Below are 14,180 nucleotides of genomic sequence, written 5' to 3' on the forward strand. Positions count from 1 at the left end.
TGGAAAAGTAATGTGAATCCAGGCTTCTCTTCTTCCTTCCTACATCCCTACGTTGTTTGAATTTTGGTAACAGTGCATCATTTTCAAATCTGATGACACAGGAAAATAAAAGAACCGAAAAGAATATCATGATTTTATTTATTTATTTCTTAAGAATAATTTATTGTCAAATTGGCTAAAATACAGCGTGTAAAGTGTGTTCTTGGCTCCCGGAGTAGACTCCCATGATTCATCACTTCCATACAACACCCAGGGCTCATCCCAACAAGTGCTCTCCTCAATGCCCATCCCCCGTTTCCCCCTCTCCCCCACCCTCCCCCCCATCCACCCTCAGTTTGCTCTGTGTATTTAAGAATCTCATGGTTTGGGGGCGCCTGAATGGCACAGTCGGTCAAGCGTCCCACTCCGGCTCAGCTCATGATCTCACGGTTCGTGGGATCGAGCCCCACGTTGGGCTCTGTGATGACAGCTCGGAGCCTGGAGCCTGCCTCGGATTCTGTGTCACTCTCTCTCTCTCTCCCCCTCCCCTGCTCATGCTCTGTCTCTCAAAAATAAATAAATGTAAAAAAAAAAAAAAAAAAAGAATCTCATGGTTTGCCTCCTTCTCTGTCTGAAACTATTTTCCCCCTTCCCTTTCCCCTTGGTCTTCTGTTAAGTTTCTCAAATTCCACATATGAGCAAAAACATATGATATCTGTCTTTTCTGACTTATTTCACTTAGCATAAAAAAAAATCACGATTTTAAATTAGCCTTAAAATATGTAAATTTTCAGAACAAAAATATAACCCATTAAAATGACTTACCTTGCTGTAATTAGATTTTTCTCCATTAGAGTCCATGAAGTTCTATTTGATTTTATTAGCAATCTCTTTCAGAAGACCCTTGAGATCATTAATCTTGAAAGGGGAGGGAAAAAAAAGTAGAACGGTCTTAAGATGAATTTTCCAACTTTCAATTTTAAATTGTGACTTTTCCATGAAACAGATGTATATACCAAATAGAAAGTATGACACATCTTAGAACAGAGTGAGTAGCGTGTGATATGGACCCTGTCCACTGCTTACTTTCTAAAATCGTGTCACTAGCCAATACTCATTAGCACCAATTAGTGGGAGCTTTTCTCAAAGGTAAATCAAAAATGGTTCCCACGTTGAAATGATAGGTTTTAACAACACAGGGAAATAATGTGTAGAGATAATAATGTCATGTGCGATGAACACTAATAAAATTATAAGATACTAACAAAGTTTCACTCTGGCAGAAGCATACTAATAAAAATAATGTGATATAATATTAACAAATCAAGTTTTTGCAAATGAAGTGTCCACTCCCACCAAAAAAGTATAAATTGTAAAACAATTTAAGTAAAAGGCAAAATAAAATTACTTTCAATACATGCATCTTTCGCAAACTTATCGCACAAGATGAAGGAAGCTTGTTCTTTTTTTTTTAATATTTTTTACAACGCTTATTTATTTTTGAGAGAGAGACAGAGACAGAGAACGAGCAGGGGAGGGGCAGAGAGAAAGGGAGACACAGAATCTGAAACAGGCTCCAGGCTCTGAGCTGTCAGCACAGAGCCCCACGCGGGGCTCGAACTCCCGGAATGTGAGATCATGACCTGAGCCGAAGTCGGAGGCTTACCCGATTGAGCCACCCCGGCTCCCCGAATGAAGCTCGTTCTAAATTACATGCTACATCAGCGCACTCGATAAAAGCTTGCGTACTGGGGGATAGTAGAAGGGCTTTAATAAGCTGTTCAAAGCGGATGTCAGATTCCCAGAGCTTGCTCAAGGAATAAGTGATGATCCCTAAAGTTCTCCGTGGTTGGAAAGGAGAGATTTTTTGTTGCTCAGAAGAGGAGGGCACAGGATCCAAGAGGGAAGAGAAAGGGGAGGGGAGAGGGGAGCAGGAAGAGAAGGGCGGAGAGAGGTAGTGGAATCCTGTGTAGTTTGAGGGCTCCCTGGGACCCACCCAAATTCTCCCCAAACCTACAAAACTCATGGTGTCGGTGGGCTTCTGGTAGGAGCCGGCAAAGGGGCTGAGCTCCCCGGCCAGGGGCGTGAAGTGGGCGGAACCCGCAAGCTCTTCTCTGAGGCCTGCACGAGGGGGCGGACGGCCTTCAGCTACGCTTTCAGTTCCAAGAGACTTCCTCAGCCCCCACCTCGCACAGCCCCGCGGCTCAGGCCCACCGTCCCCACCGAGAGTGTCACCGCCAGGCCCTCGGTCGTCAGGAGGCCTCGGTCCCCAGGCAGCCTGGGCCGCGGGAGACAGGTCAGCCTGTCCGGTCCCCTGGCTCTCCCGATGACCTCTGACCCAGGCCTCGTGGTGACCAGGAGACCCGAGGCTCTGCCCCTGCCCCTCTCTCCCTCCAAAGCCACCCCAGGGGAAGCCACGAGGGAAACAACACGACAACCAAAAACAGCCTGCCTTCTCCACACACACAACACCCAGACAAGGCCCAGCCGCCTCTATTCCCAAACCAGACCGTCCAAGCTGGTCTTTGTGGCCACCCCGAGGGCTCGGATTGGTCTTTGAAAGCATCCGCCAGGCAAGTCCTTCTCACGCTGAGGCTTCCCCTGCCCAGGAAGAAAATCCAACTCGAAAGAGGCAGGTTCCCACACAGCGCGGCCCGGCCACCCCTGCTTCCTCCCACTCAGAGCCGTGCCTCGTTAGCGGCCCGGAACCCTCCGTGCTTCTCTGAACTTGGGACCTTCACAGCTGCTGACCCGGCCCCCTGCTGACGCAGACACGGGCGGCCTGTGGGACGCGTGCCGGATACCGCATGCAAATCATTGTCGCCGTCGCATCCCGCACACCTCGGCTCCTACGACCAGCCCACCCCACAAAGGATGCAGTCGTGACGTTTGGGGGCCACATCTGCTTTGATGGCACTTAGCCCCAAGCCTGGCACGTAGCAGGGGCTCCTTCAATATTATGTGCTATGGGACCTAGGCACAGAAGCAGCAGACGACATATTTAAATATAAAAACAGTGAAAAGGTAGGAAAGTGATTTCTCTTCCCTCCCCATTGATTATAATCCTGATACACATCTTCGCACGATCATCCATGCACAGCCCTCAAGTCCAAGAAAACAGGAATCTTCCCAGCCCCTCAATTAACAACAAACAACACAACTCCAGAAGGAGAGCAGCTGTAACAAAATACACCATCGTGTGATAGCGTGTCCAACAAAGATGGCGGCCACCACCAGTTCCTTTTGGCCCGCACGCAAGTGCCGCTCTCACCTCAAGAGGTGGGTCACGGAGTCTGGGCCAGCCTTGACCGCTTTGATCAATAGACTCTGGTGGAAATGACATCATGCCAGGTGGAGGCCTAGCCTTCCGGAGCACTGCCAGTCTTTGCTTCCTCGCTCTTGGAAGCCAGCAACTGTGGACCAAGGGGGACAGCCCCAAGACCACCGTGCGGCGACAAGCCCAAGCCACAGGGATCAGACGTCACACGTGGGAGAGAAGCCACATGGAGGAGCATAGGGGTGCCAAATCCTGGCCTCGCCACCCACTGAATCCAGCCCGATAAATCCAGCCGAGCCCACAGGAAGCGGAACCGCCCGGCTGATGTGCCCCCAGACTCTTGACCCACAAAAAAAACAAGAGCCAAACAAAATGGCTGCTGGGAGCCACTGAAGGGTGGGGGGTGTTTGTTACGCAGCAGTAGGTAACTAAAGCAAATTGTGATGGAAGCATTTGATTGTCCGCACAAAACAGCCCATCATCCGGAGTAGTCGACTCCAACGTTCACAGCTGGCAGTTCCAGAGAAAGGAAGACGAAGATTCCGAAGGAAGACAAGAGCTACTCCGGGCGACCAGACACAGACACACCGTCCAGTCAGGACCCGTCAGGCAGGTGACCTGCCTCGCATCAGGGGCGCCCGGGTGGCCCAGTCAGTTAAGCACCTGACTCTTGATTTCGGCTCAGGTCATGATCTCACGGTTCGTGAGACTGAGCCCCGTGCTGGGTTCGGCGCTGACAGCGTGGAGCCTGCTTGGGATTCTCTCTCTCCCTCTCTCTCTACCCCTCCCCTGCTCAGGTGCTCTCTGTCTCTCTCTCTCTTTTTCTCTCAAATTTAATAAACTTAAAAAAAAAAAAGAATTCTGGTGGTAAATAACACATAAATAACCCCCAAAATTTGAATTGGATAACTTCTCATGTAAGAGCTCTACGAGGGGGTAGCTTTTGGTCATTTCTTCACTCAATAAACATTCATTGAGACCCTAGCGGTCCAGGCAGGGTGCTGGAGAGTCTGCCTTACTCCATGGGGTACCGTCTAGCCACCACACGGCATGGCCCTGGGGCAGACTGTGATTGCCGTCATCCAGGATGCCGTTCTCAAAATACCGTGATAAAACACCAGGTGTCATTTCCCCCACAGAGCCTACCAGGGATCCGGTACTTATGAATCAGTTGTAATGTCTGCTAATCCTAAGTCACAATTTCCGGCCACCCAGCTCAGGGCGGATGTGGGCACACTCTCCCCACGCCTAAAGCTCATGTGTGTCTTCGTGCATTCGCAATGCCCTTCCAATTAAATAGCTAACAAATTAGAGCAGCATCAAGGACGAGCACAGAGGCTCACAGCCTCCCAAATCACTCTTCTGAGCCTCGCTGGTGTTCCTGTAACTGCAGGCATCTTACACCTGCTTTCGCAGCTGAGAGAAAGCACAGAGGGGGCCCTGGGTCAGACAGACACAGGAGACAGTTCAAAGGTCGGGAAATAGGACTTGAGCACACAGGGGGCTATCTGAGAAGTCACTCCGTTCCAGCCCCCAGACCTTGCACGCTGAACGAACACGGAACAGGGTCACTTCTATCTTTTTCTCTTTTTTTTTAATAATTGACTTCTTTTGTTTTCAGACCACAACCACTGGCCTCCCGCTGAAAGATCAAAGACAACACAGATTTTTAAAAAAATAATGTTTCCCAAACTGTCATCAGAACTATACCTTTGTATCCAGCTGTCTAAACCGATGCCTCATTCTTCAAAGACGTTAAAAGAGAGAGAGAGAGAACAAGAGAAGGGCAGGGGGGAGAGAAAAGGCTATTAGACTCCATTTTACAGTCTTTTAAAGAACAAAACGCCGATCGTTTTCATTTTCAGCTAAATCCGTGTCAGCTACGTCCTCTCGCCGATACCCACACGAAGCGGGATCCCACACTCACCCCCGTCAGAGGTACAGCATACACATGCTATCTCCACTGGCAGAGTTGTGGAATCTGACCTGTAAGGTCCACCCGCCCCCCGACCCCCGTTCCAGAATCAAGATCTCAGAGACCAGGAGCGGAGAAGACCTTAGGGCATCTGCCTTGTCACTCAGAGAAAGAGCATGCCATCCATCCCACGTAACAGCTGGGTTGAACTCGGCAAAGGGATTGGTTGTGCTTCTATTTACTCTTTCTTCGTTAGAGTGAATTTTGAGCCATGTTTGGAGCTCTCAGGAAGAGTGACATCATCGGACCGTTAGCCACGTTAACCCGCATAATGAGAAGGGCACCGCTCCCAGAGGCCCTGCATGCCCTTTACTTGGGGACCGTCTACGGATTTAGCTGTGACGTATCTCATTCTATGGCATGTTTACAATGACTCCATGCAACTCATAACTGAGCTTCAGGACTTCTCAAGGACAGCCCGTAACGGACCCACCAACTGGTCTCCCGTTCTAGTTCTTCATCACAGAGACAGGTGTGCATCACCTGTGAGACGATGCCAATTGCCCTCGATGGGTGGGTGGGTCTTCCCAGAAACCACCTCTGCAGCCATGGCAGAGCGACCCGCGCTCTTGTCACCTGGTTCCCAGGCCCCGCCCTGCAGCCTCCAAGTACCTCTTCCCTCCCTGGGGCCTCGGAGGGCAATCGGGGTGGCAAGTGGGTGGTCCTGCCCTTCTGGAAAGGCTGATACACACTCACGTGTTTCTCATCTTCAGTTGCACAGGTAATACCTTTTTGGTGCTTTTTCTTCCTGCCGTAAATTCTCTTCCCAGAGCTTACTCTGCAAAGCTACTTATGTTCTGCAAACTTAATGTACGCAAGGGGGGGCCATGCAAAGCAGAAGCGAACAACTGACATACTCCTCTGAGGTGTCATTGGCTTTCGTGTTGATCTTGACGAGGTAATTTTCTTTCATGACACCCTCCCAGGCCAGAGTCTCGTTGTCTTCGTTTTTGAAACCTTGAATAATGAGACCAAAAAAAAAAAAAAAAAATCACACTGTTTCTTCTGCCCCTTACCTCCTAAATCAACACCTGCTCGTCATTTGGTGATACCCTGGACCCGGAAGATTTAGATTCGTCCTGCATAGGCTGATGTGAGTAACGTTACTTGCTAGTAACAGCCGCAAAGCGATGGAATGCTAATGAATTTCTTGGTAACAATGAAGAATTGGAGCTGTCTGAGTGAAATAGGAATGCAATCTTTATTCTAAACAGAAATCAATCAAAAGCCTGTCTGGGTGTTTTTGTGACTTAGTAAAATCATTTCACCAATGAATTCTGTCCTCACGTTTTATGTGTGCTCCTCTCTCATTTTGATGACATAAAAAGGCTATGTCAACCACTCGGTTGGATAATTACGGACGGATCGCTACTCTCTCAACCTAAAAGGGGCGTAGGGACTTTGGAAGAAAGGACAATAAAGCCCGGACATCATTCCTACCCTTGTGAAATAATACGCAGTCTGGGTGTGGACCTCAAGGAAAATTCTTCCACTCAGTCCTTTTCCTTTCATCTAAGGCAGGGCCTGCTGTAAAACTGGCCTGGGGCATGTTCCAGCAAGATTCTCAGTTCAATTTCTTACAGTACCTGGGCCTCTCAGAAGGCAAGCAAACAAAATCACAGATCAACAAGGCGCCTGCGTTTCAGGTAATGGCACAATGGACGGCAATCCTCCGTATGAACTCGTGGGGGGAAAAAAGCACCTAGGTTCAGGAAGGCGTCCACTTGCGGAAAAAAAAAAATCTAGTTTTATTTTTAAATTGCCTTTAAAGTGTAAGATCTTCCTGGATTTAAAAAGAATTAATTGGGAATCAAAAGCAGAGCCGATAGGCAAGTCACGGATTTCAGCAAATCCTTTATAGCAAATGCTGGTTTGTAGAAAATAATTCCTAACTGGATTTTTTTCCATTGGATTTTTCCTAGCAAAGTGGTTGCCAATGTCTTCTGCTCAAACCGCGATGCATGTAGAAACCCAGTGAGAGCACTGAACAACCAACACGGAAAGGAACAACACACACTCCTGGACACAGATGGCCAAAGAGTGACAGTGACAAATGAGCGACGGTCACGAACGACAGTGACCAAGACAGAATGGCAAGTTGTTTAGCGGTCGAAATAATGCCGTTGAGATGATGGCATGGCACTTTCACCACCCAACGTGTAAAATTAGCAAGGTCTACAGTAATAACTATGGCCTGTGTTGGCAAAGATGTGGATGAGCAAGTGTCCCGTAAGTTGGGGAAAAAGATCTGTAAATTGTTACAGCTGCAGCGTATGATGGAGAAGGTGGAGGAGGGTGGCAGACAATATCAAAAGATTTAAATCTGTAAGTACCCTTTATCTAGAAATTTCTCTCCTATCAATAACTCCAAGGGGAAAAAAAATCAGCGGTGCGCTAAAAAATGAAGGCATATAGCTATTTATCGTCATGCCGTAGGACACGGAAAGCACCGAAACCCTCCACGTGTGTAACAGCGAGGGATTGGTGACGTTGAATGTGGCACATCCGTAGGCCGGGAGAGTCTACAGTTCAAAACTGTCGTACAGGTTGATATTTATGTGTATGGAAAATGTGCATGATGTATTATTAACTAAATGAACAAATAAGGTTATGAATGTGTCTGTACAGAACAACCTAATTATCATCCACCCACACGAAACTAATAGAATAGATACCATTATGTTAACAATATCTGAGTGGTGGCTTACATGTGTCCTTGCTCTTTCTTATTTACGTTTTTCTGTATTTTTCAAATGTTCCATAATGAATACGGATTGGTTTTTTCTCATGGAAAGCAATATATTTCCTAACAGTGCAATTACTGGGAAGGGGCGGCATACTTTGTCATTGTTACTTTATGATGTCACCAAAAAGGAGCAAAAATGGAAGCCTGGGGGACGCCTGGGGGGCTCAGTCGGCTGAGCGTCCGACTTCGGCTCAGGTCACGATCTCGCGGTCCGTGAGTTCAAGCCCCGCGTCGGGCTCTGTGCTGACAGCTCGGAGCCTGGAGCCTGCTTCAGACTCTGTGAGTCTCCCTCTCTCTCTGCCCCTCCCCCACATGCTCGCTCTCTCTCTCTCTCTCTCTCTCTAAAAATAAACATTAAAACAAATTTTTTTTTAAATTTTTTTTTCAACGTTTATTTATTTTTGGGACAGAGAAAGACAGAGCATGAATGGGGGAGGGGCAGAGAGAGAGGGAGACACAGAATCGGAAACAGGCTCCAGGCTCTGAGCCATCAGCCCAGAGCCTGACGCGGGGCTCGAACTCCCGGACCGCGAGATCGTGACCGGGCTGAAGTCGGACGCCCAACCGACTGTGCCACCCAGGTGCCCCTAAAAAAATTTTTTAATGGAAGGTTGGATTCTACCTTATCTGAAAAGGTGTTTGAAAAATCTTGGCATTTTTCTCCAAAGGACAGTTGTGAGCTTAAATCCCATGACGTCCCGGTGACTTAGAGGCAAGTGCAAAGTGAATTTGGGAAATGAATTAACACAAGAGGCTCTGGCAACCATCGAGTGCTGCGGTTTCTGGAATCCGTGATCTCCAAGCAGCGACGAACGAATGAATGGCGAGCAGGGTGTCCAGAAGTCTCCAGCGAGTAAACGGGGCTCTCGGCTCGCCCTCTCCCGCCATCACTGTGCCCGGCATGGAGAAGGACCTGTCCCACTGTGCCCCCCTATTCCCTCTATTTCTTTATTCCTCCCTGAGACGAAGAACTATATGGGGAGAGAGAATGTCATCTTTTTCTCAAATGGTTGTAAGAGCATCATTCTCCCAAGGAAACAGGTGCGGATTCACATAGCTCATTTCTGACCTGTTTGCCTCCTGAAGCTGAAGTCCTGCCCATTTGATGGCCAAATTGGGGGATTTGCTCCCATTTTTATGTTCTTCGCGTGCTTACTTGTTGACTAAGTTTTGGGGGAACAGAATGCATCGTGTCGTCGAACCCATCCAAATTCAGAAGACTGATTTGTCCTTAGTGATACACTGGATTTTCTGGTTCCACTGATCTTGGACAGAGCACAGGGTACGTGTGGAGAGTGGATCTTCATTCCAAATCCACCTACCCAGCCCCAGCCGGAATCCAACCAGTGATGGGGATTCACGACCTCACACAGCTATTCATTTCATTTCCTGATAATGTGATTTGTTGGACACCGTCTTAAACTTTCACCAACTCAAAATCTTCCTCCCTGAAATTTTTATCCACGGTTCTTTCTCTGGAACCATGTAGGTAAAACTATGGGCCAAGCAGCCCAGCCCTCGCATGCCTCTGTTCGCAACTGGTACCCCCAGAACAGAGTTACTATTTGTGAAGGAAGGAAGGCTTTGAGCAATATGACTGTTTTTACACTGTTTCTTCTCTGTGCGCCATAGGGTGTATCCCTTTTCGTGCTTTGCTTTCCTTGACTTAAAGTTTGTGACCGAAAAGTTCATGCTTTTCCTGATGATTTTTAAAAGAAATGTATGGGATGCCTGGGTGGCCCAGTCGGTTAAGTGTCTGACTCTTGATTTCAGCTCCAGTCGGGATCTCACGGTTCGTGAGTTCGAGTCCCACGTCAGGCTCTGCGCTGACAGCGTGGAGCCTGCTTGGGATTCTCTCTCTCCTCATCTCTCTGCCTTCCCCTGCCTGTGCTCTCTCAAAATAAATAAATAAACTTAAAAAATAAATAAAAGAAATATAAAGCCTCTCACAGCCTCGAAACACACGGGCCCTGGTGCCGTGCGTGATGAAGAGGTCAGCCTGCAGGCCTCCCCCAGAGCCAGATCCCCTGGCTTAAATCTGAGGTCAGAAGGCAAAATGAGTGGGCTGGCGGTGCCCTTTCTATCTTTTTCTCTGTGCCCAAACACCCAAATGAATAAAAATAAGCCTCTTCCTCCTTTCCTGCTTAATTTGGTCGAAACGTGTCTGCAAGCTAGGAAGATCTGTCTGGGTCCGTGGCCCCAGGATCAAGTGTTAGGAAAACCTAGCCTAGTGCAGGGAAGAGAGCTGTACCGGGGGAGGGTGTCCCCCGAGGGTGACTGAGAATTCCCTGATGATAGATTCTGGCTCCCACAGCGGTGGGGGAAGGAGAGGGAGTCCAGTGGGGACCCTCCTGCTCCTCACCCCTTATCGGGGCTAAGGAGGTGGGTAGCCACGGGAAAAGGAGAGCTGTGGGCGTCCCTGCCCTCCCGAAGGAAATGGGTCCCCATCAGGGAGAGTCTGCGTGGTGTGGACTAGAGGTTAAGGGGAAGCAGCACTGGAGAAAGTACCGGCAAGCCCTGGGAGTCGAGGGGCCAGCCAGGGAACAGCTGAAGGACCCACCAGGTGCCCACACAATAAAGGATCAGTTGTGCACACACGCCAGGTCAGAGAGCACGGAGCCGGCCTAGAGCAGCACCACTGTTTCCAGAAAAGACTTTCTGCTTCTTTCCCCTCCTCCCTCCCGGTGCTCCAGCCCACAGAGGGTCCGTGACGGCAGCTGGCGGGTGGGAGAGAAGGGGCGAAGAGAGAGGCAGAAGCCAGCGGCCCACACTTCCTTCCAGCGCTACCCGCTGAGAGGGGGTACAGCAAAAAGGAGAGCCTCCCGCCTGCATGGCCATCAATGGGCTGGTGAACAGACCAGACCGTACATGCAGTGAAGTAATGATACGATTTTCGATGTCGCTCAGAGCGACCAGGAAAGTCAGGAGCTCTGCTGGGGCGGGGCTAACGTCTACCAGAGTCGACATCTCACGGAAGCAAAGCCGAAGTCGCGTCTTGACACTGTCCTCCGCGTCACACTTGTTCAACCTACTATTTGCACGATTATGATGCTCACCCGAAAGTTATCCCCCCAGAATGAGGCCAGCCCACAGACCTGCAACGCTCCCTTAACCCACTCTCTCCCTCGGGTAATTCCCTGTCTCTACGGACATACGCATGGGAGCGAGGCCGTGACTATGACGAAGCCCCTTCCCGCTGCCCCGCGCGGACATGGCGCGCGCCCCCCACGACTGATCACTGCTCCTGTTCCCGGGCACGGAACGGACAATGACTCACAGCAAGGAGAAGTCTCCGTGTTTTTCCTCTTACAGCAGCACTGGAAACACTTCTTCACCACCATGTAGAAGTAGGCAAAGACCACGAAGGGGAAGGGGATGTTCAGACGGTTGCAGTACTCTTGCACCAGGAAGTATCTCTGGAACTTCCAGACCTGGTCGTTGTTCTCCTGGACGGTGCCCACGGTGTAGCTGGTAGGAGGGGAGACAAGGTCAAGCCTCAGCCTGCCACGCGCCTCCTCATTTGATTGCCAAACACGGTGGCATTGATAACGAGGCATGACTGTGATATAGCTTAAATGATAGCTTAAGTCCAGGCAGGGGAGGAGAATCTGTGCCGAGACTGGGGCCAGGACAGCTCAGCATCGGGCACTCTTCAGTTGGGGCTGGGCCAGAATTGTGTCTACGGCTTTGGGGTCTGGGGCTTGGGGTTTTAGCGCACAAAAAATACTGTCCAGGGAACTTTTAAAAAGCTTTTTACTTCAAGACCTTTCAAGGATTCCCTTCTGTCGTTGGTCTGTTATTGTGTTAGTCACAAAGAGGCGAAGGTATCGACTCTCTTAGGAACAATTTGCTCCTCACATGTTGCTAACGGGAGTTTAATTGTAAACAGTCTGGGAAGGAAGTTTGTTCATATTTATCAAGGGCCTTAGAAATGTTCATCCCTTAGGGGATGCTCTATCTCCAAAGGATTTGGTTGGACAACTTAATTAAAGAAAACGATGAAGCATTTTACCAATTGGGAAGTTCAACCATCCCTTAGGGGCACCTAAGTGGCTTAGTCGGTTAAGCCGCCAACTTTGGCTCAGGTCATGATTTCATGGTCCATGAGTTCAAGTCCCACGTCGGGCTTTGTGTTGACAGCTCAGAGCCTGGAGCCCGCTTCGGATTCTGTGTCTCCCTCTCTCTCTGCCCCTCCCCTGCTCACGCTCTGTCTCCCTCTCTCTCAAAAATAAAATAAACATTAAAAAAGAAATGTTCATCCCTTTGATCCAATGACTTGACTTCTGGAAATTTAACCTAAGACTACGGAGGTACTGAGAAAAGAAAATATATCAAAGGATATACACGCATGGCTGTTTGCCACAACCCTGAAAAAACCAGCTTCCCCAACCCCCCACCTCAATAGAATGGGACAACGGAAATGCTCAACACTAAGGAAACGAATCACCCATCATGGTTAATCAATAGGACTGCATTACATGGCCGTTCAAAATAATGATTACTAATAATTTTTATACTTTGGGGAAAGGCTTATAACACATGAAATAATTAGGCTCAAACTCACACTTACCACATCATCTTACTACGTGAATCACAACTCACAGGGAGAAATAAATCCGCCATTCACAGTGGTGATCTCCAGCCCACATCGTGAATGTTCTCTATTCTCTTTTGTTCCCTTCCTAAGCATTACGCCATGGGCATGAATTATTCACGTAATTAGAAAAAACATCCACTGGTCAGAAGAATGTCTCATTGTGCCACTGATTTATCAGTTACAGATCAAACCAACCATAACACAGCTAACGCTGTGCACCAGACGCTGCTCGAAGCAGCCTACTTGTACTAACGACGTGATCTGCAAACAAGTCTCCATGGGATAAAAGTCCTACTTTCGTCTACGACGGACGGATCAGAGAACTGAGGTATAGCAGGCATAGGAATATTGTCTGAATTTCCCAACTAGGAAATGATAAGGCCAGGCCTTGGGCCCTGCGGTCCTGCCCAGCGTCTGTCTGCCTCATTACCACATAATACCACCTCCCAGAGTAAAGCAGGAAAGGTTCTGAGCTATGCTGTGTCTCCAAAGGATTTGGTGGGACTGCTTAATTAAAGAAAAACGATGAAGCGTTTTACCAGTTGGGAAGTTCAACCATCGCAGATACTTGTATTGCTGATATCAAATAACCACCCCCCCCCCCACCCCCGCCGCCCCGAGAGCCAAAGAAGCAGCAATCAGTCTTTGAAATCCATAAGCAAATTCTGACTGGGGTTGCATTCGATTCTCCCAATTCTGGGTAAACACTTCGCAGGCCAGACCTGGATGAGGTGACCAGGCAGGGGACCCGGGTCTGTCTGTGGTGAGACCTCATTCTTGCCCCGTGGCACGCTACGATCTAAGGCTTAAATACCTTTAGCCGAGAAACGATCACACACACGGGCAAAACACTAACCTACACGGCTATGGCTTTGGTTACAAAAGCTTGGCTTTGCTCGTGCTGGAGCCTGCTGGTGAACGGGAGACCCCGGGTCCTGGATTCCGTGCGGGACCGGTGTCGGCGGCAGGTGCCCCTTCAGCACCTATAAGCCCGGCCCCAGGGAGCCAGCCGTCTTTGCAGGAAGGGAATTCATGCTTCTTGAGCATCTATAACACATAAACTCCTACACGAGGCACGTAAGATAGTTGCTTGGCTGATTCTCGTGTCAATTCTGTCCATTCTACGCAGATTTTTTTTTTTTTTAAGGTGGAAAACAGGACTGTGCTGTAGGAGAGTGGAGCGGAGTGAATCCGGCAGCCAGCTTGCAGTTTCTTCCAGATGTAGGTCAGGCTGCTCTGAGGCCACCACCAACATCTTTACCTGTCCTCGCGGGTCCCCGCTGGCTCTTCAAACGGCACCGTAGGCCCCTGCACTGAAAGAGGGGAGGGTGGCGGGCACACCCCGGATTCACGAAGTCCAGGCTGAGGACTTGCCAGAGGTCCGTCTGTTACGTTGTGACAGAACAAATGCCACCATCCAAATCAGTGTCACTGGAGGATCTCAAAATGCTGACGTAACTAGTCAAACGGGCAAAAGCCACAGCATGCATTTCAACGCATCAAATGTTGTTCTCTGAGGTTCCGCCCGGAAGGAATCAACCACTCCTATTGAAGGGAGGGACATGTCGGATGCTTTAGAGCAGGGGGAGCCGGCCTCTCCAGCAGG

At 49.2% G+C, this 14,180-nt stretch overlaps 1 protein-coding gene across 1 annotated transcript in view; it reads right to left on the reverse strand.

Annotated features, from left to right (window-relative positions):
- Window positions 1-846: 846 nt before the first annotated feature.
- The window catches only part of TRPM8 (transient receptor potential cation channel subfamily M member 8), a 76,045-nt gene continuing 62,711 nt past the window's right edge, over window positions 847-14,180 (reverse strand). The window contains exons 21-24 of the mRNA XM_047084728.1: window positions 11,255-11,445; window positions 6,089-6,188; window positions 4,967-5,000; window positions 847-897 (exon numbers count right to left, since the gene is read on the reverse strand). Coding sequence (XP_046940684.1) covers window positions 847-897; window positions 4,967-5,000; window positions 6,089-6,188; window positions 11,255-11,445 — 376 coding nt within the window. The remainder of the gene's footprint in view (window positions 898-4,966; window positions 5,001-6,088; window positions 6,189-11,254; window positions 11,446-14,180) is intronic.

The sequence above is a fragment of the Lynx rufus genome, unplaced genomic scaffold, assembly GCF_022079265.1.
Source record: "Lynx rufus isolate CCGP_SWC_20201006 ecotype Redwood Valley unplaced genomic scaffold, mLynRuf1.p SCAF_2, whole genome shotgun sequence".
Lineage (NCBI taxonomy): Eukaryota > Metazoa > Chordata > Mammalia > Carnivora > Felidae > Lynx > Lynx rufus.